The sequence below is a fragment of the Amphibalanus amphitrite genome, unplaced genomic scaffold (genome assembly GCF_019059575.1).
Source record: "Amphibalanus amphitrite isolate SeventyFive unplaced genomic scaffold, NRLGWU_Aamphi_draft 000270F_arrow, whole genome shotgun sequence".
Classification (NCBI taxonomy): domain Eukaryota; kingdom Metazoa; phylum Arthropoda; class Thecostraca; order Balanomorpha; family Balanidae; genus Amphibalanus; species Amphibalanus amphitrite.
This window is the reverse complement of record NW_024881765.1, coordinates 543,277-555,113: the sequence shown is the minus strand read 5'-3', so window position 1 is coordinate 555,113 and position 11,837 is coordinate 543,277. Positions and strand designations below refer to the sequence as shown.

At 47.2% G+C, this 11,837-nt stretch overlaps 2 protein-coding genes across 5 annotated transcripts in view; both read left to right on the top strand.

The window, feature by feature from the left end:
• The first annotated feature begins 3,784 nt into the window (after positions 1-3,784).
• Positions 3,785-6,768, top strand: LOC122387015 (cytosolic iron-sulfur assembly component 2B-like). 4 transcript variants are annotated; one of them, XM_043376808.1, is made up of 2 exons: positions 3,785-3,975; positions 5,374-6,768. In XM_043376808.1, the coding sequence occupies exon 2, from the start codon at positions 5,452-5,454 to the stop codon at positions 5,941-5,943; it is 492 nt and encodes a 163-aa protein (XP_043232743.1). In that variant the 5' UTR covers positions 3,785-3,975; positions 5,374-5,451; the 3' UTR covers positions 5,944-6,768. The 4 variants fall into 4 exon arrangements, with proteins under 4 accessions (XP_043232743.1, XP_043232744.1, XP_043232746.1 ...); XM_043376809.1 differs by having other exon boundaries at positions 3,804-3,883; XM_043376811.1 differs by having other exon boundaries at positions 3,814-3,840.
• Positions 6,769-7,115: 347 nt separating this feature from the next.
• Positions 7,116-11,837, top strand: part of LOC122387013 — a 75,037-nt gene continuing 70,315 nt past the window's right edge. The window contains exon 1 of the mRNA XM_043376807.1: positions 7,116-7,169. The gene's annotated coding sequence lies outside the window, so the exon portion shown is untranslated. The remainder of the gene's footprint in view (positions 7,170-11,837) is intronic.

Genomic DNA, 11,837 nt, shown 5'->3' with positions numbered 1-11,837 from the left:
AAGGCGCATCGAATGATATACATGATGACCTCGAGGTCACGTGACCTGAGGTCAACCTTTGACCTTGACCTTTCGAGGTCAACATATATATCATTAGATGCGGATTGACGAGAGGATCACGATGCTGCCCTTAGTTTGTTCCTATATTGACTAGTTCGAAAGTTATTCGAGAAAAACTCTTCATACATACCTAGCGCCGCCATTTTGACTTTTTTGACCCCTGTGACGTCATCTTTGACCTGATCTGAAAATGACCTTTGTAAAAATTGTAGACCTTGTCCGTGCGTATCCCTTGCTGTTTACCGCTTGTCGCTATTATGCTTCGTTCTCGAGATCTCAGGGGGGGGGGCGGTCATCCGCCCCCCCCCGTCGGTACGAAGTTGGCGCAGACCCCCGTCGGTGCGCGGGTTAAGAAAAACCACAGGGGGGAGGGGGCAAAATGGCCCCCCATCAGGGCGCGGGTTAACCCTATTAGTGGCAGGGGGGGGGGTGTTTTTATCCACCACTCAGGTTTTTCGGGAATATCTCCGAAACCGCTGAAGCTACGATGCTGAAATTTTCTGACTTTTCCTAAAACTAAATTGGGCACATTCCCTGAAAATTTCAAGTTCATAACTTTACCAGGGGCGGCTCCAGAGCACTGGGAATTGGGGGGTCCTATTCGTGAAGCGAGTCATTTGGGCGAAGATCACGATGCTGCACCAGTTTTACGAACAGTGAATGAAAGGTATCATGTGATAACATATACAGTTATTGTGCATCCTCTTTTGACACGTTTTTGCTATAATAGGCGGATCCAGGCGTCCAAAAAGGGGGGTTATGTTTCACCTCCCAACATAGGTGCCCTGACACCGCCTATGCATGACCAATACAATTGTAGTCGTTCTCTCATAAGAAAATTGTAACATAACAAGACCATTACCTCCCTTTTTAGAAACAGTACCAACAAAAACCTTATTTACTATACTTTTTGTGCACCCCCAATCTCAATGATCTGTATCCGCCTATGATTTTTAAAAATGCATATTTTTAGGATCCATGTGAATTCCTGGTTCATTCTCTATCGATCGGCAAAAGTTGCGTTAAGATTGGTTCAGAAACCTGGCCGTGATAAACAGTCTAAAATGTATCTGCAATTTGCCCGTTTTTACCCCCCTCTACCCCCCCCCCTATTAACATTTTTTAATTTTTATTTTTTAGAAATGTAGATCACGTTGAGCGAAATCGAATGCCGTTTGAATTTTGAAAATCGGCCCGTTAGATCTCGAGATATCAAGGGGGGTCGTAAACAGCCCCCCCCCCCTGCCACTAAGGGGGTAGCCAGGAGCCTGCCACTAATAGGGTTAAATCAAATCTATAAACAACTCTAAATTTTATGGAAAATGGTGTACCTGCCTACTTTCAGTGCTATTTTGACAATGTAGGTACTGGTTTTTGTGATCTAGTCACGTGACCTGAGGTCACCGAAACTCAAAACTTGCAGGACATGCGTCAAATGAATGCCCCAAGTTGTTTTGGTGGCGCTACGTCCCAGGCACTCACGCTATTACCTAATGAAAAACTCTGTCATACCGTTGTCGCTAAACTAGTCCAATTTTACCCTGACCTTGCACCTATATCGGTTTTTGTGATCTGGTGACTTGACCTCAAACGAATAAGACCTGAAATTTTCAGGAATGGTGCTTCGCCGGGCGAGGATTAAATGGTCGCCAGGGAACCCGGCTAGCTAAAATTTATATACCAGCGGTCCAGTAGCGGCGGAACACCTTCAATTAACCCGCGCCCTGCTGGGGGTCCTGGATTTCCACGCCCTGCTGGGGGGGGGGGTGTTTGAACACCCCCCTTCTAACTCGGCTCCTGGGCCACGTAGCGATACGCGGAAGGCGGCGTTCGAAAGAGCGTCAAAAATAATGAGGAAATCACTTCAGTCAATTTTTTGGTCAGGTCAAAGGTCAGGTCACCAGAGGTCATTGAAGGCAAAATTTCGCCGATTTCCAGGTCGAATGTCGACAATTTCCAAGAAGCCAACGCATAACGCGGGAACCAATAGAGCTACAGCGCCGCGGAAAAGCGCATTCGATAGCCCTATTAACGCCCTTTCTGAGTAATTCTCTCAGATTTGACCTAACGTCAACGGTTTTGCCTGCAGGGGGCAAAAACTGCAAAAATAGCCGATTTTTTCGGAAACAGTTTTTCTGCAATAACTTTTGACCCAAGCCTTGTACGAGCTTACTTTTACCGGCATCGTGTTCCACTCGTCAAGACGCATCGAATGAACTATAATTTGACCTTGAAAGGTCAACTTGAAAATTTGACCTCAGGTCAAGGTCATGACCTGACCGGAAAGGGTCATGTTGCATATCAGTCGATCCGTATCGTCGAGCTGAACACATCTAAGGCGTTTTCATTGCTCTAGCATGCCTCTATCAAAAGTTATTTGCGAAAAACTGTTAGATACCATTCGTGACCTAAGATGACCTCAGGGCATAAACAGGGGTCACGGACACCATTTTCATGTTCAGTGTGTCTAAAACACTTGTATAGTTCGTTTTTCTTAAGTTTGCCCCTCACTGTAAACGTCTTTTTGAACATAGCACGAGAATTGCTAGCTGAATTACTGAGAAAACTGGTTGGCGCACACTGATTTGACAAGATTTCACAGACGATCAATTTCATCAAATTTATTTACGATTTCACAGACTCGTAAATCGTATTTGTCAATACCTACAGCCCCACAGGGATAGACAACTTCTCAGGAATTATGTCTGAACTAATGAATAAATTGCACGGGGCTTAACATAACGTTAAATCGTCGGTGTTCAAAACTTATTTTTGAAAATATTATTCATATCTACAATACAATGTGCGCTAACCAGTTTTCTCGGCAATTCAGCTAGCAATTCTCGTGCTGTGTTCAAAGAGACGTTTACAGTGAGGGGCAAACTTAAGAAAAACGAACTATAATTCAGTGTTTGGGAGCGTTTATAATGTCTTTCGTCCAAAAGAGGCGCATTTCAATTTTCTCCCATTGACTTATAATGGGGAGGTCGCAAAATTGACCTGACCTTAGGTCATCGATATCAAAATTCTGAGATATACATTTTGTACATGCTATTGCTCTTAGCAATCGCTGAAAGTTTCAAAGCGATCGGTCACTCGGTGTAGCTATGACAGACATTGAAACTTTTTATGAGGTGAGGTCACTTCAAGTGACCTGGTGACCTGACCTTGAATGACCTTGGTCTGAAATTTTTACAACATGTGTAGAATTGATGCATGATAAGGTGTACCAAAAACGGCGGCGCTCCGCGCCGCCGTTTTTGAGATATTCGCGAAAAACCACAAGGGAGGGGTGTTCAAACACCCCCCCAGCAGGGCGCGGGTTAACACACCTTCACTGTGGACTTTGGTCCCATTCTTTCCATGCAACGCCCATAGGGCTAGTTAAAATGCCAAAATCAAAGGGGGGCACGGTGCCCCGGTGCCCTCCCCGTTCCGCCGCCAATGCAGCGGTCAATACCTAAATCCGTGAGGCTGATAAAAACTGAGGGAGACTGCGGAATGATAGTGATCACGGCCGGCGGCCAGCGGTTCTGGCCTCTGGACTCTGGTAAATTCATGCTATGCGGTACAGTATTCTCCAGGCGCTTTCACCTGGTGCCACCTAGGGGCTGAATTGTAAACTAGGTGGAGAGTAAATTCTGTGCCGACAAGGCTACAGTCGGAGAAAGCTTCCATATGTGTAGCCATATTGAAGCGTAATCGACGCACAAAAGACATATCTGACTTTTTACCTTGGTTCAGTTCACTGAACTCTTTTGGTTACATAAATGCATAAATGCAAGCATATAAAGGCGCAGGCCGTTTCAGTTTTTGATTTGAGGTAGAGTTGGTTCGACAGATGTAAAACTTGACAGAGGTCTTGAATATTGATGTTATTTACTACAAGATAAAACACGTGTCTACAACGTTACGGTGAATGTTTCATTAATCTGCTTTTGCTTTCGCCCAGATCCTCTCATCACATCAAATTGATTCTGCTGACTTGCTGCTGACTGCTCTGTGGCCTGTGCTAGTTTCAGAAGCTGTTTGTGTGACACCTATAAGAATAAAATAAATTGAAAGGAAACTTATAGCAGAGCCTTGCCTTCTGTGGGGCCTAGTGGATAAAAGGTTAATTGTAACTTGGCAGCAGTGAGCACTGAGCTGGATGGGGTGCTCTATGTTGATTGCCGACCTGTGCCAGTGCCCTGTGGTTCTTATTTTTATTGGTATATACTTATTTAGCCAGCTGGTGAGTTGCTAGAAAATGGAGTTTCCCGTTAGAAAAGTTTCTGACTGTTTCAAATGATAACAATTTAGGGTATTTATATACATAAGGGTAGGTATACTAGGGAATGATAATTGAGGGAGTTATTTTATAGCAATACGACACACTTCTCGGCTTACTTGAATAGCTCAGTATATTCTGGAAGCTTCACTGGTTACCCAGTCAAAATTATCCCATTTATTATTGGTTCATGCTGAATGTTAACACAAACTGTTTATAAAAACAACTAGAAAGTAGATAGCAGATATTGATATTCGAGCTGACAAATAAGTTATAAGTGGGTAGGTACCCATCCATTACCTAGGCACGTAAAGTAATATTTTTAGTGCAGAATGACAATTTTTGTACAGGATAAACCATTTGAAGCTGTTTTGCTAGGAAACTAAGATTATGGTAAAACCTTTGGGCTTTTGCCTCAATCTGCCACATGGCATTGCTGTGTGATAAGATCAAGATGCTGTCATATGCTGCTTGTCTGTATTGACTATTGGCTATTGAGGCTCTCTTGCTCATTTTTGCTCCATGGTACAGCTGAATAAAAAGGCACTTATGTGAAATTTTGTTTATTGGTTAAAAAACCACAGTTAAAAGTGATCTGCACTGGGAGACTGCTCTTGATAAGGGCCACAACAACCTCACACACAATTTTGTAGACTCTGACATATGTGGCACAGACACAGACACAATAATTATTTTAGTAATATAGGTACTGATTTATTTTATACCTGATTAGGAACATAATATGCCAAGTGATCAAAATGACTATAAAAGGCAGAAATATGTTGGTTTAAATGTGGCTTGTAGATTTAAAGCAGTTGTGCAGAATTGATTCTGCATGACAACAAGGGGTCTGTGGTTACTCCTTATCTTAGGCACTCGTGTGGATCCATGCTGTAACGAATGTTTTTTATGATGATGCAGAAGAAGTGATATGAATCATTGCAACAAACTTCACTTATCCTTATAAGATGGAGAGTAGATAACAATAGCCAAGCCTAGCCTATCGATTCATCACTTCAGTGCACCACCTTCTCCCATTTCAGACCTGAGACAGAAGTGACTGCAGTGCCGTCCGTCTGTGCGCGACTCCATCAGCCTCCTTCTCCGCCAGTCCAACAGCCATGTCGGGCTCGGATCGTCTGGAGAACGTGAACCCCCAGATCCACTCCACGGCCGGCCAGCGCCCAGTCACGGCCGCCGAGCTGGACAACTCAGTCACGGATCCCATCGACGCGCGAGAGGTGTTTGACCTGGTGCGCGACATCGCCGACCCGGAGCACCCTCTGACGCTCGAGCAGCTGAACGTGGTGGAGCAGGAGCTGATCGAGGTGGATCCCGCCTCCGGAGTGGTCCAGGTGCAGTTCACCCCCACCATCCCCCACTGTAGCATGGCCACGCTGATCGGACTCTCCATCAAGGTGAAGCTGGAACGCTCGCTGCCGGCGCGCTTTAAGATCGATGTGCGTATCACGCCCGGCTCGCACGCCTCCGAGAGGGCCGTGAATAAGCAGCTGGCGGATAAGGAGCGCGTGGCGGCGGCCACGGAGAACGGACGTCTGCTGGAGGTGGTGAACCAGTGTCTGGTACCGCCTGCAGCCGCCGTAGGCGCGTGAGGACGCCGGCACAGGACAGTGGTGAGGTCATGAGTACTGAAGAAGGGTAAAGTGAAGGATCAGGTGGGACAAGAAAATATGTGGACAATAATTAGGTGCCAGTGGAGTGAATAAGCACGGGAAAGGGTGATACAGTTGGAATTTTTGTTGTAGGTGCCAGTAACCGGTCATTGTGATGCATCACCAGCTGCTATTTCCCTCAGAGGCTGAGCTGTGTCTCCTTAGAAGTCTCAAACTCAGTGCCTGAAAGTTGGGGCGTCAGGATCAGGAGCGGGAACCGGTCCATGAAGACTTTGCAACTAATTGTAAGTGATGCCTACTGTAGTCTGCATTGGCTCATAGCTCAAACCTCTGAAATTTACGGATACTGGAATCAGGGTTATCACATCGTGGTAGCCTAGCATACTTGTGAGCAAAGTGTCATAGAAAAAGACGTCTGAATGTGAAGATTTAAATTGCAGAGTGGGATGATTGAGGAGTGACGTTATAATACGTGTGTAAGTTCTAGTCCGTGGGTAGTTATGTAACGAACTAGCTAAATCATAATTCATATAAGAGCGTGAATGATAGCCCACTTGACATACGTGAATGGCGTGACATGGTTTGAGAATCCTTGGGATTGTTCCATGCATCTTCGAAGAGTGGGCAGCAGACATAACGCCCTGTGTAATGGTGTGCCAATGATCGGTGGCCCGTAGTGACTCGATGGTGTTCCCTGCTGGTCTGCACGTTTTCACACTGTTATGCCGCTCTCTGTCATGTATAAGACCGTGCCTGACCTCGACCCCGGCTCACGTTCAGCCGTCAATAGATACCACTTTGTTAGCTGCGTATTTATGATGCCATTCTTCGGCCGTGTGACTGGATCTGGGGCGACCTCTGTCGATTGCCTGGCCTCGGCCTCGGCAACTCACAGTGCCGCATCACTCCGGATGCCGTTCGCGCCTCCACAGAGGTTAATCAAACGTGACTCCTGCGGTCTGCTCGATTGAAATGTTTCTTCTAACACCAATGACTGAGACTCTGAGGTGAATACGGTCGACTTGACCTCTGCTGCGCCGCTGCGACCCGGGAAAACTCAGCGAGCGCACGAGCGGCCCTTCCGGTTCCCAGTCGGCACTGGTGGTGCTACCTATCGTGCGGCGGCGGAACTACAGCGGCCGGGGCGGGGTGCAGTCAGTGGTACTGCACGTGTTGGGAGCAGCGGACGGGTCCCGGAGCGCTGGGTGAGTGCAGGGTGCTGTGCCGGGCCGCTGGGAGGGACGGGACTGAACACAGTACACCGGTGAGTACCGAGAACCGATTTCCTACCGGGAGGAACTACGAGAGGATCGCTGCTGCTCCGATGTATGTGCTTCTGAGCCCTAATTGGAAGACCACATTTCATGTTTTGGCCTTTGAGTCACAACATTGAGTGATAATTTCAGTTGAATTTTGAACACGGTAACCAGATGATAATTTGAGTAGCGAACGAGCAAGGGAAAGCTTAAAGCTCATGCAACGATGTGGCAACGATCTTGTGCTCTTGCTCTAGTGATCGTACGATCGAAGCTCCTCCGAGGAGTGCTCGATTCTCATCGAACACGTAGCGAGGTCAGTGATGTTATTCTATCCGTGCGGTGCCTCCACACAGCAATGGCACGTGCCATTCGGCGAGTCGCGACTCATTGGCGCCGGCGCTGCTCGGTGCCGGACCGGCCGGGCCGCCGGCGCTGCAGGAAATTAATCCCGAGGTCAGTCCGGTTCGTATCCCGGCCCGGCGGGGTTTATCTGTCTCGCGTGTGTGACGCCGGATCTGTGCAGGTCCGTTACTGTCCTCTGGGATAGAGGGGAAGGTGCGGCCCGGTCTGACTGACCGCTGTACGGAGAGGCGGTCTGGAACTCTGGGCAGTCCGAGTGGCGTGTTCCTGGTTCGCGTTTTGAACAGCAAAACGGATCTGCACCTCTCCCAGAGATGTACCGGATGTGATGCTGGTTTGCCATTCTAGTTGCGGTTGTGTTGCAGGCTCTCGGCGAATTAATGCTGACCGCATGTCAATTTTTCCGGTTCTGTGTAATGTAATCTGTTGTCCCCCGTGGATCGGCGGGCCAACCGGTAGGTGCCCGGCCCAGGCCCAGCGCGGCTCGGACGTTCAACTGGGGGCGTTCCTTCCGAGCGGGTGCTCGTCCCGTGATGCACTTTCAAATTGCCTGTCGTCAAGGGCTTAGCCGTTTGCAACGGCACGCCATGCCCAAGGACCAATGCAGAGGCCGCCGAAAAATAATCCTCCCTTCGTGAATTCGTTGTGAAGGTGGGAAGACGGGGAGAACCAAACCACAGCGGTAGACTGTACTCGATTCATTTTTATTGTTGATGAATGAAGCTAGTTTGCTTGCACGCTATACCTAATGTCATTCATGTACCCATTTATCGTCAAATTTTAAACCGCAACTGTATTCGAACTTTTAGATTAGGTACTTTGCACTCCCGAAAAATAATAACTGAACACATGATTTTTAACGTGAGAATCGTTCGGTCTTTCTTCTGACGCATTATGCTTCGATTTAATTTCTTAGTTTTTAATAGTTCTGTCAGCAAACCTCGTCGATCGTGATTAACATTTCCTTTTTCTTAACCGGTAAGCCTCTTGTCATGAATGATGCCATTCGCTCTTTGATGTGACCGCAGGGCGTGTCAGAATGGGGCGCCGATAAAAATATATTGCAACCGTGCACCCTTTTTAAAAGTTACAGTAGGTATCCGGTATCGTGTCACTCTATGCTTCTTCCTTTTCACCGTAACCTACAGCGAGCCGTAAAAAAACGGACGACTATGGCTCCAAATGAAAAATACCTCGGCGGCTACGGATACGGGTTAAGTTTTCAAGCGCCGGTGGCTCCGGCACCGCTTCTGGGCTGGACAGTAAAACGGCCATGGGCTCCGGCTCCGCTCCCTCTCATACTCATTGGTAGAATTCAATCAATCCATATTTATTGAAATGACAAATGATCATTGAACAGCCTGACCTGACCAGACGTGAGACAACAACACGGTCGCATTCCTCGGAATTTGATATCCTTGTAAACTGACTCCCGCTTCGTGTCGTGACCGAACCGGAGTAATTAGAGGAGGCGAACCCAGAGAAAGACGACGCCGCACCGTCCCGCACGAGACGTTCGAGGAATGCTATTCCCTACCAGACTGTAATGCAAAGTATATTCAAGACGGGCATTTGGTGATTATATTTATTCCCCCGTATAGGCTTCCACGTCCAACTTTTATGAAAATTCATTGTTTTCCTTCACAAGAGACTAGAGAGCAAATTTAAAAGCCATTTTTGGTTGAAAAATTGGTTTTATTTTAGATGCAGCGCATTTCGCTGAACAAACACCTTGCCCTTTTATTTCATGTCGTGGCGCTGTGATCGTAGGAAGATGTAATCGCTGACCACAAGGCAACCAAGTTGCGTCCCATGCGGTCAAAAGCCTCCCAACCTTTGACTTCGCATCTCGCGATAGAAACCCACTTGTCATGTGATCATTGATTTATCATCATAAGAGCATGAGCCCTCATCAAAAGTTAATTGCCCATTCGCGGTTACAAGTCTGAAGTCGAGACGTCTTATTCATGATCTATGCAAAAATTGCTTGTTGCAAAATACAAGTTATTTGGCACTCCTAGCTAATTCGTCAGAACGATTTCGTCTTTGATCGTTAGGTACCTGAATTTAGCAGAGTAGGTGATATTTGCGGAAAGACGTTTAAAGGGACTATCCCACCTTCTAAAATGTTGTTAAAACCAGTTAAATTGTGCCCGACTTTGTAGATTGGATGAACAGGAACACGGTTCTGGCATTTATTTTTCATTAAACATCTTAGGCTTCCCATATTCCAAACACAAACTTTCAAATATGTGACGTCACAGCCCAATATTACCTCCTTCCCCAGGCCACATTACTGTCATAAAGCTGATTCTTTTTACTCTGTAGGCACCACAACAAAGTTCAGACCAAGTTTTAAGCGATTTTTCAACGAACAAACCCATTTAAATCAGAATGACTAAACGAGGTGACGTCACACTAACGGTCGCTCCATGTTGAAGATAGGGCCTTGTACAAGGCCCATTTTCAAATGAAGGGAACGAATTTCTTCAACACCAAGAGGCCGCGGGGGTTGCAACCTAGATAGATAGTGGTTTCTGAACCTCGCCGCAAACTTGGCTATCTCAACTCAAACCCCATGTTAAAGGTGGGATAGTCCCTTTAATTGACGCTCTTGTATTTCAATCTTGCTATAATGACGCTTGACATCGCTTACAGCCGATTCTAATACTTTAAATTCCGGGATACGGTCTTACCTATTCCAATCACTGACTCGGTTCCACAAATGACACTCCTCTCAGCGGCCATGTCACCTCCCGCCACCCACCCAGCCATGGGGGACCCGGTCCGCTTTCTGCTACAGTCAGCCCCGGGCCCGGTCGGAGTTCTGCTGCGTCACATCACGTCTTCCGTCACCGGCAGCCGAGCGGCCGCCGCGACCTCTCGCGCCGCGCCTTGACCCCGCCACTGCAGCATGCAGGCAGCGCCGGCTGAAGGTTGTGACATATATTCCCAGGCCAGCCTCGCCGGCCGAGTATAGTGCTGGAGCTCTGCACGGATCTGTCGCGGAGGCCAGTTTCAACACAGCGCGAGAGGCAACGCCCGGCGGTGCTTGTAAGGATTATACACGGAAGTGTGATTGATGATTAACGTTTTGATAGGAAGGTACGCGTTTTTTTTTTACGGTTGAATAAATGAGAACCATAGTCACAGTAATTCTTTTGCATGGCCGATTACGTATTGTATTTCAATGTTGCACGCACCTATTGGCAATTGTACAAAGGTGAAATCGAAAGATTAAATGCAATGTCACAATATTGAGAGCTCTCATTCAGGTCTCACACAGTTCTGGCATAAATGCTAGTTATCTAAGTCATCTTGTTTGACGATTGTATCGCCACACTATATCCCTAATTCGCTGTCAGAAACAGGCTCCCAAACACAACCGGCTTAGCGCGTCTCGGCTGGACGCGGAAGCCGACTAGTGACGCACGTCGATTGCTGCACGCAGACGCGACATTGAACCTCCAATCACGTCTCGCCACGCGCTCTGTTTGTCTGTCTGTCGTAACATCCGTCCAGCATCACCCGGAGAGGCGGAGGTGGAGGTTGTCAAGCTGTCTATCCTCTGCGGGTATCGGTGTGCTTATGATGCTGTTCGACCCGGCAGTTGTGACGTAGTAACGCCCGGTTCATCCGAGGTTCCTCGACCGAGCATCGTCAGCTATGACGTCACATTTAGCATAGATAACACTCCGTCAGTCGTGGCGTCATACGTGTATGTTGTCACACATGTTGCCTGAATATCAAGGCGCAGAATATATGCAGTCTTGCTGGACTGTATGCTGCTACAGCAGTATTTCTGGAGAGAAGGTTGGCTATTTGCATATATTTTGAAGCGCTTCTCTTGCAACTTTTTTATGATTCACGAAATGAAAACAGACAGTGCAAGCTGTTTGAAATGCCGATCAATTTTTACCAGGTCAATGCTTTTCAAGCAGGTAGTCTGGTAGGTTCCTGCACAGTGCACAGGCTCACACAGAGATTCATAAAGAATTACACAGAGATTCACACAGAAATTAATCATTTTAGATTCATAAAAATGTATTTAGAGCTTCAAATAACTGGTGCCTACTGTTGAATGGATTATCTAAAAAACAGTGTTATTAAACAACAAAGTCATACACTTCAGCTCCTTCTAACGCCGCCACACATCTTCTAAAGCATTTCACTGGCCCAGCCTCTCGGCACGCTGCTTCCCCTGCGGCACCGGAGCGCACATGCACCATTAGTCGGCCCTTGGCCTGCGAGCCC

Coding starts and splice junctions, on each gene's coding strand:
- LOC122387015 (XM_043376808.1), top strand. CDS start 5,452: ATGTCGGGCTCGGATCGTCTGGAGAACGTGAACCCCCAGATCCACTCC.